Source organism: Cornus florida, unplaced genomic scaffold (genome assembly GCF_030987335.1).
Source record: "Cornus florida cultivar Cherokee Brave unplaced genomic scaffold, ASM3098733v1 CherokeeBrave_3.0.0_Hap2_Chr05, whole genome shotgun sequence".
NCBI classification, from domain to species: domain Eukaryota; kingdom Viridiplantae; phylum Streptophyta; class Magnoliopsida; order Cornales; family Cornaceae; genus Cornus; species Cornus florida.
In genome coordinates this window covers 102,850,783-102,866,194 of record NW_026775575.1, presented here as the reverse complement: position 1 = coordinate 102,866,194, position 15,412 = coordinate 102,850,783, and the positions used below count along the sequence as shown (strand labels likewise).

The 15,412-nt window shown below is 31.2% G+C and overlaps 2 protein-coding genes across 2 annotated transcripts; one reads left to right on the top strand and one right to left on the bottom strand.

Moving 5' to 3' along the window:
* The first annotated feature begins 279 nt into the window (after positions 1–279).
* On the top strand, positions 280–1,596 carry LOC132308087 (transcription factor MYB114-like). The gene is made up of 3 exons (XM_059806061.1): positions 280–744; positions 911–1,040; positions 1,184–1,596. Exons 1-3 carry the CDS (start codon positions 603–605, stop codon positions 1,512–1,514), a joined length of 603 nt encoding a protein of 200 aa, XP_059662044.1. The 5' UTR covers positions 280–602; the 3' UTR covers positions 1,515–1,596.
* Positions 1,597–12,501: 10,905 nt separating this feature from the next.
* Positions 12,502–14,576, bottom strand: LOC132308086 (transcription factor MYB8-like). Its single transcript, XM_059806060.1, has 3 exons — positions 14,294–14,576; positions 13,533–13,662; positions 12,502–13,412 (listed from the first exon to the last, which is right to left on the bottom strand). The coding sequence occupies exons 1-3, from the start codon at positions 14,424–14,426 to the stop codon at positions 12,752–12,754; spliced, it is 924 nt and encodes a 307-aa protein (XP_059662043.1). The 5' UTR covers positions 14,427–14,576; the 3' UTR covers positions 12,502–12,751.
* Positions 14,577–15,412: the final 836 nt, after the last annotated feature.

Below are 15,412 nucleotides of genomic sequence, written 5' to 3'. Positions count from 1 at the left end.
GGGTATTTGATGCAATTTAGCCATATTAAATAGAATCTCCGGTAATTATTCTATGAATTGTTCTGAACTGAAGTTTGAACTGTAATCTAACTCTTCCTTTACCCTTGCCTTTCTGTTGTGGTGCCTCGTTGTCACCAAATGGTCCAGAAATATTAGTATATGGGTCCTACCCAATAGAAAAGTTATTCCCAAGTCCTGCAATGTGATCATATATATCACACATGAAAATGAGAATGAATTGCTATATATATAGTTGTCAATTGATATTCTAGTTGCATTAGCGCGCACCAAACCTTACATGTGCAAATATTTACATATCATATTTTCTCTCTCATTCTTCAATTATCAACCTCACGTACATCTATTTTGTTGATGTACGCATTCTAGATATATATATATATATATATATATAAGTCCCTCATTTTGCAAATATATAGTAAGTTGGCCTCCCTGAAAGAAAGATAGATACAAGGGATATCTCTCCCTCTTCCTCTGAACCACATAAAAGCTTTCTCTACATACCCCTCTCTCTCTCTGTAGGGTTGGTTCAGTAGGCCGGACTTGCATAAAGGAAAGGAAAGAAAGGAAAAGGAAGAAGAAACATGCTGATGGCTTCGCAGAACAGTCAGTGTACCAGGAAAGAAAGTAGTAGAGGACCATGGACAGCTGAAGAAGACCAAAAACTGGCTCAAGCAATTGAAATCCATGGTGCTAGAAGATGGGAGTCAATTGCAGCCAAAGCAGGTATATAGATATATCCAACATTGATTGATCAACCCAACTCCGCATGTTTTTTGCTATTAATTCATTGAGTTACCCAAAAAAAAGTAATAATAAACTCAACTCCACATATAGTTAGTTGTTGAATGTTATAATTAATTTGTTACTCATCACATGATATATCTTGCAGGTCTGGGACGACGCGGAAAGAGTTGCAGGTTGAGATGGTTGAATTATCTGAGACCCAACATCAAGAGAGGCAACATATCAGACCAAGAAGAGGATTTGATAATTAGGCTTCATAAGCTCCTAGGAAATAGGTAAGCATATGAACAATTGATGCTTAGTTTAAGTGGTCTTTTATTTTGTCATATATATATATAATAATATTACTTCAGGTACATTACATGTAATTTTTGTGTGTGTAAAAATTAACTTTGATAGAATAATTGGTCTATTTTAGGTGGTCTTTGATTGCCGGAAGACTACCTGGTCGGACCGATAATGAGATCAAGAACTACTGGAATTCTCATTTGAGCAAGAAAATATGGCATGAGAAAAAAGGCATAGGTGCAACATCAAGAGGGTTTATGCCTCCAAGGAGTAGGGCAATGGAGATGAAGACAACAGACAAAGTAAAGGAATTAGAAGGTACCTCTAAATCAGGTGAGGACTCGATAATTAGTTTCAACGCCGGGAACGGGTTCTTTGATTATTCTAAGGAGGGTCCTTTGAACTTAGAGTGGATAAGTAAATTCCTTGAAGAGGATGAGGGCTGGTCTGTCTTTTCATGAAATATTGTAAGCTTTGTTCTCTATTGTTGATAATTTGTTTGTCTGTTTTTTTTTTTCTTTTTTAATTAAAATTTTATAGCTATGTTCAAGTAGTTCTTTGATAATCAAGACTGTTATTCTCAGTTATTTTTTCTCTACAATATTTTTTTTGTGATGCACATGATCCAATGGTTTACAACATGCCATTTCAGCTGATTATTCATAAAAAAAAATAATAATAAAAAAAATTATAGTCTTATTTTGATAAAATGAAAATAAAAAATTAATATGCTGAGATGGCATGTTGCGAACTGTTGGATCATGCGTCACGAAATGCTGAAGAGATAAAGTAATGGAGAGACACCCTCACAAGAAAAATTGCATGGAAAGTAGTATTTTTGTGGCTTGGTTCGTATTTTTCTTTTCTCCTTAATGTTAGACTTTTTATTTGTTTATCCTCCCATGTGCTACTACTATTTATGTACATGGGAATGGTAAATGACTGGGAATGAATTGCTAGAGGGTACAAACAAGGCTGGCTCAATCCTTCCCAATTTTGGCAAAATTGCATATTATTATTCCACTAGGGAAGGGCCCAATTATATATACAAAAAAATTTCTTTCCGTAATCGGACCGGGCTTTGCTCCAGACTAATATATGAAATCATGTAAGGCTTTCATACACGAATCCAATGAAGCTTGGATTATATGATGTTGGTGCTTTTATGGGTTTTATTCTACTTCAATTACAATTTTTTTTTTTTTTTTTTTTCTAAAAATCTTTGTACTCTCTATTTGTAGGGTAAATAAAAATTGCCACCTAAAATATTAATTTGTTGCAATTATTATTTTACCCATTCACATTAAATTTGTTATTTCTTATTAAATTATTTTTATTAAATTTTCTATTATCTAAATATTAATTATACCATTTACCTTAATTTTATTATTAGTATCAATTTATCATAAAAATGAAAAAAAAAAAGATTTGTAACTACTATTTTTTAAAATGATTAACTTATTATTAAAATTTTATTATTTATAACAAAACTTATTATGCCTAGTTTACAATTTTTTACCGTAGAAAAATACCTTCTTTTTCATACACTATATTGATAAAAAATAATAAATTACTTAAATAAAAAATACCTACTTTTTCATGTAATATATTCATGAAAAAAAAAAAGAAATTAATTAAACTATTTTAAAATTTTCTACTTAAGATTTTTATTTAATTAATTAATTTTAAAAATGAAAGGTAAATTTATGCAAATTTAATGGAGAATATGTCATCAAATTAATATGCGTTTTTTTTTCATAATTTATCTCAATAAGAAAAATAGATTAAGCGTAATTCAATAAGAAAGAGCATTATGACTATTTAATGAAATATAATCTAAATATTTTTGTAGCAAAATGTGATATTTCAAATATATTATGCACAAACAATAATTCAGGTGAGTTATTTGTAAATTCAAATATAATTCAAAATTTTTTTTTGCACTTTACCCCTATTTGTATGACTCTTGTTCCTCAAATTATAATGTTACAACTTAATTAACCCATAAATAAAAGAATATGCTACACACAATAAGTGGTCCAATCTTTTAAAGTGATGCGACCCAAAACACACAACATTCTGGATGGGACAGGAGTGTTGGTCTTAATCATCCAAACATGGATTCTTGAATCCGCACAATGAGTGGAACGGATCACTTCAATGAAAAGAGATTGTGAAGATCAAAAAGTGATTATAAAAGCTTTGCTAATGGATCAATTATAGGATCTTATCTCACAAAGTGCATGTCCTTATTTACCAAAAAAAAACAAAAGTGAATGTCCATTGGTATATATGTATTTTTGAATTTTTTTCTTTTTTGGAAAGGAAATGTGGTGTTTAACATTGGTAAAAACTAAAACGTGCAACACATCTCTATGTTTCTGTATAGGGACCCAAAAAACATAAACACTTTTTTCCAACTTGAGGTCTTCGTCTATGGTCAGTACTGCTTTAACATTGTTCAAGATCTTATATTCACCATGTCCTACAATCGTCGATTCATCACGCTTTTTAGCTGAGTATATAAATTATTGTGGTCCAGCATTCTATATACTGTAAAAGGGAAACAGCTTTTCTCCATTATCATGAACCATGAGCTCACTCTTCACAGTCCATGTTCCAGTCTAGTGTGTGTACTCTCACACACATGGATATATATAGAGTAATGATTGGGTCCTGCCTTATCAGGGCAAGAATTGTCCTCCAAGCTGACTTGGCCCAATAAGAATTTGCCACGTCTCAGTATTGAGGAAAGTAAAATTGTTCGATTTATTTTTACATTGGTTTTGGGAAAAAAAAAAAACATTGATGAAATTGGGGACAATAGAAGGACAATAGGAAAGTATACAAACCGGCGGTGTGTGTCAGATTCCGGCAATTGGGTAAATCACGTTCCTCTCCGCCGGGCTCCGGGAATTGTAGAACGCCGTTCTGCCTTTCAACAGGTTCCAGTTATTCCGGCGAGTTTGAGGGCTTAGTGGAGAGATTTCATCGCCGGGACGAGGTGGGCGATGAGGTTCTTGTCTGCGGTGGCCATGATTTCGTTGCCGACGGCGATTCAGTTGATTTTGGTTTTGGGGTAGAAAAGGGAGATCGCGGTGGAGAGGACAGCGAAGAAGAGCCGGTGAGAACAGATCCGGCGGCGACGATCCGGCGGAGACAAGAAGGATGACAGATAATGATAGCAGAGAGCCGGCGAGACTGATCCGGCAGCGGCGAGACTGATCTGTGATGAAGAGAAGGAAACGTACACACATGGGAGGAGAGAGAAACAAGAAGAGAGCAACAAAACGGGTCAGTTAAATGGGTATAACCCATGTTTTATATTTTTTAATGGAATGGAGATGTGGCAAATTCTTATTGGGCCAAGTCAGCTTGGAGAACAATACTTGTCCTGATAAGGCAGGACCCAAGCATTACTCATATATATATATATATATATATATATATATTTATTTGTAGTTTCTCAATATTTAAATAATCCAAAATTCTAATTATTGAAAAAAAAAATCCAAAATTCTTAAAAACAAAATCAAATAGTTCAAATTGATTAAATCATACAAATTTTCTTTGTGCATTCAAAAACAACGTGAAGTTGTTGACAAGATGAATAGATACAGGCAAATTATGTTTGCCATTTAGTCAAACTTATTTAATTTGGATTAGATGTTATTTAATTTAAATATATTTATAATTCAATGCATGTAGTATAGATAGCTAGCTTACTATCACGGCCTTAGAGTTTCAACACCAGTTAACTTGTGCGACACCAAGACTTCAGGGCGTGAGACACTACAATACGAGTGGAATGCGTTGACACCTACAAATATGAGAGTTAAGCTGACCAAGGCCTTGCACGAGTAAAAACATCTTAGTGCCGCACATATGTAGCTATAGTGGTGGAGAAACTCTAGACTTGTGACATTATAATCAATTGTGAAAAATAAAAATCATTTCACCTCAATCGTTCAGCATCATTTCTTCAGAGAACTAGAAATCATTGATGCCATTAGTACGTAATTATCAAATTGACAAAGTTTTCAAAAGTACGTATAAATCTGAAAATTCAGCAATTGAAATCACCTCCTTATTTAAAGCCCTCATAAACTTTCCATCATTGGATTTCAAATTGACATAGTTTCTCCATCTACCTTGACCTTGTTTACTAATGTTTCATCAGTGAGAATCCTAGGCCTTTCATATTAGATTACTCTCATATAAGGCCTTTCACTTTAAATTACTCAAATCATGCACGTGCGTTTATATATGAATACTATATAAATATATATATATATATATAAAAGTGTGCCATCTCTGTCATGCGCTGGCATTGGACCTCGCAATTTCGGTTATTGGCCCAGAACGTAGAGTCTATTGGGTTTTGTGACTCACATTTGGTGTGTGTTACGAACTAGTAGTCCAATCAGGGTAAAGATCGTAATTAAAGAATTGTCCTAAGTGGAACTGAGGTGAAGATTTAAAGGTAAAGAGAGTGAAGTTAAAAAGATATTAAGAGAACGAATTTATGGGATGCTATTTTAGAGCTATTTTAGAGTTGTGATGTGAAATTTTTGTCTGTAGTAAAATATTGTGTTTTAAAGTTAAATGAATTATGTAAAATAATATTGAAATTGTCTCTTCATATCATTTTAAAGTTAAATAAATTATGTAAAATATTATGTTGCGTATGAATATTTGTTTGTGGTTTTAAAGTGGTTGGAGGAAGTTTATATCTTAAGAGAGTCTTTGAAGACATGCACGGGTGGATTAGTAATAAAAATCATCCCAAATTATAAATAAGGGTTATGTGTAAAAAAAATATCTTATTATATAAAAAAATGTGTAAGAAATACTGCTATTAAAAAAAAAAAGTGCATATAACTCCTTGCATTATTAATCTTTTGAGCAATATGCCCCCTATTGAATAGATTCGTTGTAAAATAGCAGTTGTTAATGTCATTTTTAAAATAAAAAAAATTCCAAAAGTGTATTTTTTTGTGTGACAAGAATGTTCTTACTAATTTTGTATATATTTGAACACTGAATGGGCTTGTTTGGATGTACTTCAAAACCTGTCCAAGAAAAACTCTCTATGTGTTGCCATAGTCTATCTCTATTTTTTTTAAAAATCTCTCTCGCCGCCGATATTCTCTCTATAACTTTTTTCTTTTCTCTTAAATGTCTTTTTGTAGCTGCCGGTATTATCTTTCTTTCTATTTTTTTTTCTCTCTAAAATTTCTTTGTCGCTACTAATAGTATCTCATCTCTAAATGATAGATGGACTATATTTTTTTGTAAATGAATGAGCCTCCCTTAATTATATATTTACATATATAATAATAATAATTAAATAAATGAATCTGCTTTGATACAAATTGTTATCAGATGAACTTAGGATTTGTATCAAAATTAAAATTTTGATCTAGTTACTCTTCCGTTGGACACAAACTCAAGCAACACATTTTTTAAAAAATTATTTATTTTATTTTATTTTATTTTATTAATATCAATATTTTTATCATATCATATTCTTTATAATAAACAAGTACAAGGTTTTAACATCGCGCAAGCCAAACTTATTGAGTTTACCAAGCACAATTTCTTAAAAATTATTAATAAGTGGGATAAAATGCAGTTATAAAAAATTATTATTGATAAGTGTGATAGATGTGTAGTTAGTGACGTAGGTCTATAAATTTTTAATTTTTTGCAACTATACATATATATATATATATATATATATATATATATATATATTAGAAGGACGATGGTTGAATTTGGTAAAAGATAACTAGACACACACATTTCAATTTTGTTTTAAATATTGGGACACTGATTTATAATACTTATATTGGTTATGTTATGAATTTAAGGGTAATTTTGACATTTTGTCTTTTGCCTCTTTTTTTTTTTCTTTTTTATTGCTAATGATAAACTAAAGTTAATTTAGTAATTTACCACCAAAATATGATTTGGCCTTATTTGCACAAAGTAAAAACAGTAAAAGAGTTTTTGGAACCATACGGAAGTAATTACACATTTTGCATATTATAAGCATTTTTTTTTTTTTGCACCTAACCCTATAAATAATTCACTTTATGGACTATTATTTCCTACAAATTCACTTTATGGACTGAATTACAGATGATAATAATATTCATCCGTAGCAAATTCAAATACTAGTAATGATAATCTCTATGTTGTTTACAAACAACTTTACATGCATATAGAATTATAAAATATATAGTTCATTTGCATATTGCATAATATATATAATTCACCTGACGAATGTTAGGTGGGTTGGCCTTATTTGTAAAGTTTTTTCTTTTATATATATTTTTCGCAAAAAAATTATGACTTTTTTATCTCTCTCTCTCTCTCTGCCGTGATAGATGAACCTACATAGTCAGAAAGCCGAATAGAATCAGGCATTTTTGTTTTCTTTCAAGAAATTTTGTCCCACTTTTCTCCTTTCGTGTGGTGCATATTGCTCTGACTTGTCTATCTGTACATTAATATATATCACCAGATATCATGTTTCCAGTTAATTTACTTTCAAGGTTCACGCAGAATCCAAGTAAGACCCATTTTGGTGCTTCCAGAAGGAGTTTAATGGAGAACGAAAAAATGGAGTAGGAAGGGAGAAGAAGAAATGAGTTAGCTAGTGTCTCTAACCGTTGGTACTTTCGTAGCGTTATTTAGACCCAGATAGTTCAACCACGCATTCTTTCAGCCCCATATCCTCTCAGCCCAATATTTTCTTCCGTATCACTGTTCATCAAGCCCAATTAGAGTCCAAACCCAATTACCTTTACCGGTAAACTCTAATAACAAAACAAACCACACACGGATCCGCCATCTGCAAACGCGCACAACTCCTAAATAAAGAGTAAGACTCATATATATTCTGAACACCTTTTTTTTTTTTTTTTTTTTTTTGTGGGTAAATAACAATCTGAACATTGCAATCCAAACCAATTTCAGTGCCACAGATTTGCAAACAAGAAATACTTGCTCTGCAAGAGTGATTCTTACATTTTGTTTTCTTTGATGATGTATAAAATTATGACAATGTTTCGTCTTTCACATTAAAAATTATCAAACGGATCATGGATTTTCATTTTATATTAGAACATAGATTAGATTAGTATGGTAAGATAAAGCTTTGGACTTGAAAGTTTGATTAATTGTGTTTTCTTAGAGATTAATTTTTGAAATACAAATTAATACCCTAATATATACTGAAAACAAGAACTAGTGCGCTTTGAAGGAACACCTTTTAGGCTCACAATAGAAAATCATAAATGTATGTCTAGGTCCATATATTATTGAATGCCCTTAAAACACGCGGGAAGCCTAGGGGAATAGCTATGTTCTTCTATCGTCAAAGTTAGGTAGCTCTGTCTATCAATTAATTTATCTATCTAATGTTTAGGATCGTGTTTAGGAGTGGTCTAGAAAATTTATTAAAGGTGTCTTCGATTATATAGTATTGAAATTTTAAAATTGAAATTGAAATTAGTAAATTTAATAAAATTTTGGTTCAATTTTTTTTAATTATTTTTGTCAAATTCTATCAATTTCAATTTCAATATTCTAATTACATAAAGCCAAACATATCCTAAAATAAGATATCAACACCAATTTGTGCACCAGTAGTCTTGTTCAAAACGTGTTTCTCAACAAAAAAATCTGAACATTGGGACAAAAAAGAATAAATGGTGGCCCACTTACAATCATGTGGTGAAAAGCAATAGAAAAGAAGTAATAATTATGTGAGTGGTCAAAAAGCAAAAGAAAAGAAATAATAATCATGCGCCCACACCACGTGATATTAGTTTATTAATTTTTATTATTATATTTTATACTTTTAAATTTATATCTTTTTATATTTATATTAATAAAATTTTAAAATTATTCCTTCATATGAATTCTTAAATCCATCACTATATTCATTATATTGTAATGCACACTTTTTGTATTTATAATTTTCAAAACAAATAAGATATATATCTACATAGTAGGCAGAGATCCTCTTATAAATGTAACAAACTTCTTTCTTCTTTCTCAATTAAGCAACGTGAAACATTACATGAACCTAGCTATTTTTCAAAATTTTACTTAAGTTTGAACTGAATTTAGAGAAACTTCAGTACGGTGTAGGCAGTCAATTATTTACACTGATTGAATCATTCACGTCACATTTTCAACTCATTTATTGTACCTCATGTAGGACGAATTATTATACCAATTGGATCCAGAATGTAATTTTTGCCAGCTTTTACCAGTTGGTTGGTTGTGTGTGTGTGTGTGTGTGAATAGTTTGGCTGGTTTGAAGGAGTTTGCCTTTTCACCTAACAAAAAAATCCCATAACGCAGGAGTGAAATTAATTGTATAATCTCTGTAACGAATTATGTGATTTACTTCGATTTCAACGCACAATAATCAACGTACATCTCAGTGGTATTTCAGTGCCTTCATTTCATGGTTTTTAACTTTGTTTAATTTTGTAATTGATGATGATGTTGATAGCTTCTCTCCATGTGGCATGAGTTTATTAGTATAAGCTATTATAATTAATTCCATCATTAGAGGAGCTAAAGTTGATTGATTTTCTTATTTTGACTTCTGTTTTCGGTTTAATTTTCTCTTGGTTTGGACTTAAATAGTGAACCCAAATTATTGTGGTTACTATTATTATGCCGCCTAAATTTAAATGAGATGATACGCTGTGGTTTGAAAAGATTAATTTACTAATAATGGAGTAATTAGAAAAATTAAGAGAAAGCAGATTTAAAGTAACATAGACCCGCTAATATTAATAAAAAAATAAAAAATAAAAAGGACAAAAAATTATTTCATGACTGCAGTGACGGATTCATGCTCTCCATATTCACTATGATTCTTTCGAGCCAATATAATTATTGAACTTTTTATTACTGGAATATTATTCTTCTTTTTGATCAATTTTATTAATTTAACACAAATACAAGAATAACAACGATAATTAATTGAAGTCGAAACGCATATCAACAACGAAGCTATAATATAAACTATAAAATATATCAATCTCATAAAATAAAAAGAAACTAAGATCGGATTGGATCAGAATTTGGCTCAACAGTTGGAGATTCCATTAGGAACAGAGTTGGAATGAAAATTTATATATTAAAAGAGATCATGTGATTGTAATTTGTAACCAAATTGTGGTTTGGAGCCATATACAACATGGTTCTTGCATAATTCTAGCTCTGACAACATCCCGTTAAAATAAAAATGCTTTTCGTACTTTCACCCAATGCTTCACGATAGGCCCACATTTAGTTTGCACGGTCAAGGTCATTGTTATCGTCTTATTCTATTCAAATGATAATATAAATAAAAATATACACATATATAATTATATATTGTCAGACACCACGTGGTCAATCTCCCCCCCTTTATTGCTTTATGGGGGTAATACTGTAACTGATTGCCATTTTTTACCTTCTTTTTAATGCTTTTCTCTTCACATTAATTTAACTTGTACAGTTTTACTTTGCGCAAATTTTATTTTTTATTTTTTATTTTTTATTTTTCTGTTCTTACATTTATTCTAACTCCTTTAATGAAATTCCTTTTAAAAATTTTAACTTTAAATATAGACGAATGTGGCAATTACTAAACATTCAGGCGGTTGTTTAAAGTCTCATGTAAATAATGTGTAATAATAGAACTCCTTTTGTTCAGAAAGTTTAAAAATAAAATAAAAAAAATAAGTCCGTTGTAGAATTACTAAAAGACTCCATATAAATATAATTACTTAAAATGTTACTTAATTTAATTGCTTTTATTGTTTAGTGATAAAAATAGATTGAATTCAGTGTATATATTCTGATTTAATTTTTTATTTTATTTAGACTGAATTGAACTAAAAGTCATTATTTGATAAAATTCTACTTAAAATATGTCTCTTTTCCCACACACTTTTCTATTTTTCTACAATTCTCTAAACTTGTTATTATATTTTTATATTTTTTCAAATATTTTTATTGTTTAATTAGTATAAAGATTAAAAAATGTAAAGACCTAGTTAATGTACTAAAATAATTTTTTTTTTTTTTTTTAAATCTTGCCTTAGACCTCAATATGTATCAAGTCCGCCCTACATGGAAACTCATTTTTTTGTTTTGTTTTTTACTCTAAAATTTTGCCTTGGACCTTAATATGTATCGACTCCGCCATATGTGGAAACTCAATTTTTTATTTTAAAATTCTAAAACAAACCTTTCAAAATTTAAAATACACATAGGTAGTTAAATGGGATGTTTTCGAACTATAACTTTAATTTCAAATGTTCATATTTATGTTGAGATATTAAAGAATAACAATGATGAGAACTTTGAAACAAAGAAAAAATAAATAAAAAAATAAAAAGTAAAGAAAAAGAATCCTACAAAACAGGAGATCACGTGAATGTCAGTGAACAGAGGTGGTAGTAATGTCAGTTACCGACAGCACGTGATTTTTTTTTTTTTTTCGATCTTTTTATTTATTTTTAAAATGCTAATGGTTGTCATGCATTGTTTTGGGGTCCAGCGAATAATATTAAAATCTGAACCTAATATTTTGGTGCACATACCTTTCTTTTGTTTTTTTTCACGGTGCAAATACCTTTCACAAAGCAAAAAACAAGACACATTTTGCAGCTTATAGAACTGGTGGGTTCAAGAATAACAATGGGTCCCAATTGAATTACAAAAAACAAAAAACAAAAAAAATATATATATCTGAACATCACCACCCCACACACACAAGTCCAGATCTTCTTTTGCACATCAGATTTTGATTTTACTGCTTTTAGGCCAGATCGATCCCACGTACGTCACACACTTATTTCAGAAACATCAAACACGATATTTTGAGAATACAGTTAATAATTATTGAAAAAAATACAATAACCCAACCCAATTTAGGATAATAAGAGCCTGTGCGGCAACCAAAGTTGATTTGTGCTTTTATTTTGATTCGAAGCGGAAGTAATATTTCTACTTTTAGAGTATATTCAACACCATTTAAAAACTTGTTTGGTAACGTAAATTTGTTACAATATATTTAGAAGCAAAAACATGAAAACATGTTTGGTAAAAAGTGTTACAAGTTTGAAAATTTAAATGGTTAGTTAATAAAGCACAGCAAATATTACCAAACATGTTTCGTGCTTTTACTTCGCTACAACATACTAGCAAAAGCAAAAAATACAAAGCAGAAGCACTAACCAAACAAGCCCTAAACTTTTGTGTCCAATGTTGCATTCATCGAAACATGCGAACTCCACACGACGCATATCGAAATAATTGTGTAGCATCACTCAAACAAGTTGCACATTTGTTCATCAAAACAATTAATACAAGTACACACACAATAGTATATATATATATATATATATATATAGAAAGAGAGAAAGAGGAAGGGAGAGAGTTGATGGGTTTTATTATGAAACATACATCAAATTTATACTGCAACAAGGGATAATAATTAAACAACGACAAGCTGAAAAAGCACCCCGTGTGATCACTTTCCCCACCATATGCAGAAATACCTAAACTATAGGAATATATTTTAGGGTTTAATTAGGGACATGCCAACTACTTGCAATTATTTTAGTCTTTAGATCGACAATAGTATTATACTAATTAAGACGATTAATTGACCACATTATGATAGGGTTTTGAGTTTTGAACAAAAGATATCTAAATCATCCCCAAGCCATTCCTCGTTTGCTTCGAGAGAAGAGTCAAAAAGTCCGAAATCCGAAGTCAGGTTAGCTTGAACACACTCACTTCCGCTCCAATCATTCACTGTTTCCTCAGCTAGAAACAACGGAGGATCAAAAAGCAACGGCTCGATTTTGCAGTCAATTTGATGATCAATGTTGTTGCTACCATCATGATCTTCCAAATGACTTATATCGAAATCACTAAGCTTGGTGAAGTCTGAATCCGTCAGAATCCCCGGGAAGCTAATCTCTCCCATATTAAAATCAATCATGACATCCAAAGAATCGTCGTCGTCCCCTGATGCCGATGATGATGGCATGTCACTGTAGTTACCGTCCATGCATGGTCCCGTTATTGCCACCTTAGCCTCATGATTCTCAGTGTTTTGTTGCCGTGTGGTGGCTAAGTTGTTTGTGCTTCTTGATGCATTGGCATTGACCATCGTTGACTCTAGCAAGGACTTGTCATCAGACGGTTGTGGTTTGATCTTCTCATTTCTTGATTGCTTTTCTTGTGATTTTTTGCCAATTCTTGTGTTCCAATAATTCTTTATTTCATTGTCTGTTCGCCCTGGAAGTCTCCCGGCTATCAGAGACCATCTACACACGGCCAACAAAAAAAATATTTAAGTCGCAAATTCATTTAATAACTTCCAATATTTGAATTATATAGAGAGTGTGTGTGTGTGTGTGTGTGTGTGTGTGTGTTTAGATTAGTACCTGTTTCCTAAGAGCTTGTGGAGTCTAATGATGAGTTCTTCTTCATCGTCTGAAATGTTACCCCTCTTAATATCAGGTCTCAGGTAATTCAACCAGCGAAGTCTGCAACTCTTCCCACATCTCTTGAGACCTGCATAATATATAATTTGAGCAATTTTATCAATTACATGCAAAATTAATAAAAAAAATCCGAATCTATACCAACATTCTTTTCTCTTCTGATAACTGTTGATGCAGTAAAAATAAAACGTCTAATGTAATGGAGGTAATGGATTAGTTATTTTGTTTAGCAATGAAAAGAAAATGAGACGTCACATCTGTGATTATATTTTCAGATTAAATTTGACTACTAGAATTGGTTGACAGCTATTTTCGCATATTCAAAATAACCAAAATAACATAACTACTTGGATTAACCATGAAAAAAACAAAACCGAATAATTCTCAGCACTAATAATAATTAATTTGAGAGCAAGGCATCAATTTTAAAAAATAATTCCAAAAAAGCGAGAATAGCATGGTGTCGAAAGTATCATGTGCATGAAAGCAGTTCAAAAATTTGACAGAAAATTGTTCCTAGTTTAAAAAAAAAACATGCTTAATTTTAAGTAAACAGTCTTTTGTAGTAATTGAAAAAACATATTTTATTTTCTGAATTCTTGAAAATTGTATTTAGAGAAGTAAATCATACATGCCCGACATATAAACTTGCTTGTTTGTCCTTGAATTAATATAAAATCAATTAAGTAGTATCATCTTACCTGCTTTTCTGGGAACGTCTCTCCATCTTCCTTCACCATGGACTTTGATATATTCTCTGAGAATTCCATCTTCTTGAGTTGTCCATGCCCCTTTGTTTAGCCCCTCTTTGGTGCAGCATGGACTTCTACCCATTTAATCACTCTCTCTCTCTCTCTCTCTCTCTATATATATATATATATATATATATATATCTCTAACTAGGTGCCTGTGATATATATTTTACTTGGTCTCCTAGCTAGAGGAGAGCTCTATTTTCTTTGCGCATGAACCAAATGCTTGTCGAAGTGAGTGATTTTTATAGCTGAGGTGGTTCACTCAATTATATGAGGTACATAATTAAATTCTAGGATCTAAATCCCAACAAAGGCTGTACGTTCACGTCAAAATCAACATGTTGGATATTTGAATTAATGTAATATATATTATAATTTACTAATAAAAATGATCCACGACTTGTTTCAGTCGCATGTGCACTTGGGACACTAATTGGTCTATTTCACTATTACTAATAACTTTACCAGTATTTAATTTTATTTTTTCTTTTATATTATATCTTAGTAAATTCGATCTATATTGAATTCTCCTGCATTGTGTTGGAAATAATTTACTTTATTTGTATAAGGTGATATTCATTTCATTTGGATAGGTACTGTATCACTTAGTAGACGTCATACATATATATATATATATATATCTATATGTATATATAATTATAGTATAATATTTTAAGAGGCTGTGCAAGGTGTTGCTCAGTTCATGAATATCGCACCCATCTAACTTTCCTAATAATTAACTTTCTGCTCTCCCCTCAAACTAACTTTCCCACTGCCTCTAGAAACTTAGAAAGTTCGTTGCGCTTTCTCTCTCATCTGAAAAGACTTGGCAACCGGACAAATCAAGTACGTACTTGTCCATTTTTATATTTTTCTGTAATACAGGAGTATATGAGTACTCAAGTACCAGCAATTCAAAGGGTCAAAATGAGTTGTATGTATGTTTTTTTTGTTCAATGTAGCTCCATATATAGCTCCAAGTCTGGTTCACCAGGACTAACTCAATACACAAGGTTTTCGCCATCAAATCTACGTAGTAATCTGACCTAAGCATGGAAATATATT

Bases quoted from the DNA above. Each gene is read 5' to 3' on its own strand.
- LOC132308086 (XM_059806060.1), bottom strand. From the start codon at position 14,426: ATGGGTAGAAGTCCATGCTGCACCAAAGAGGGGCTAAACAAAGGGGCA. The intron at 13,663-14,293 runs GTAAGATGATAC...TATATTATGCAG, and splicing joins AGACGTTCCCAGAAAAGCAG to GTCTCAAGAGATGTGGGAAG. The intron at 13,413-13,532 runs GTACTAATCTAA...GGCCGTGTGTAG, and splicing joins CACAAGCTCTTAGGAAACAG to ATGGTCTCTGATAGCCGGGA.
- LOC132308087 (XM_059806061.1), top strand. From the start codon at position 603: ATGCTGATGGCTTCGCAGAACAGTCAGTGTACCAGGAAAGAAAGTAGT. The intron at 745-910 runs GTATATAGATAT...TATATCTTGCAG, and splicing joins GTCAATTGCAGCCAAAGCAG to GTCTGGGACGACGCGGAAAG. The intron at 1,041-1,183 runs GTAAGCATATGA...GGTCTATTTTAG, and splicing joins CATAAGCTCCTAGGAAATAG to GTGGTCTTTGATTGCCGGAA.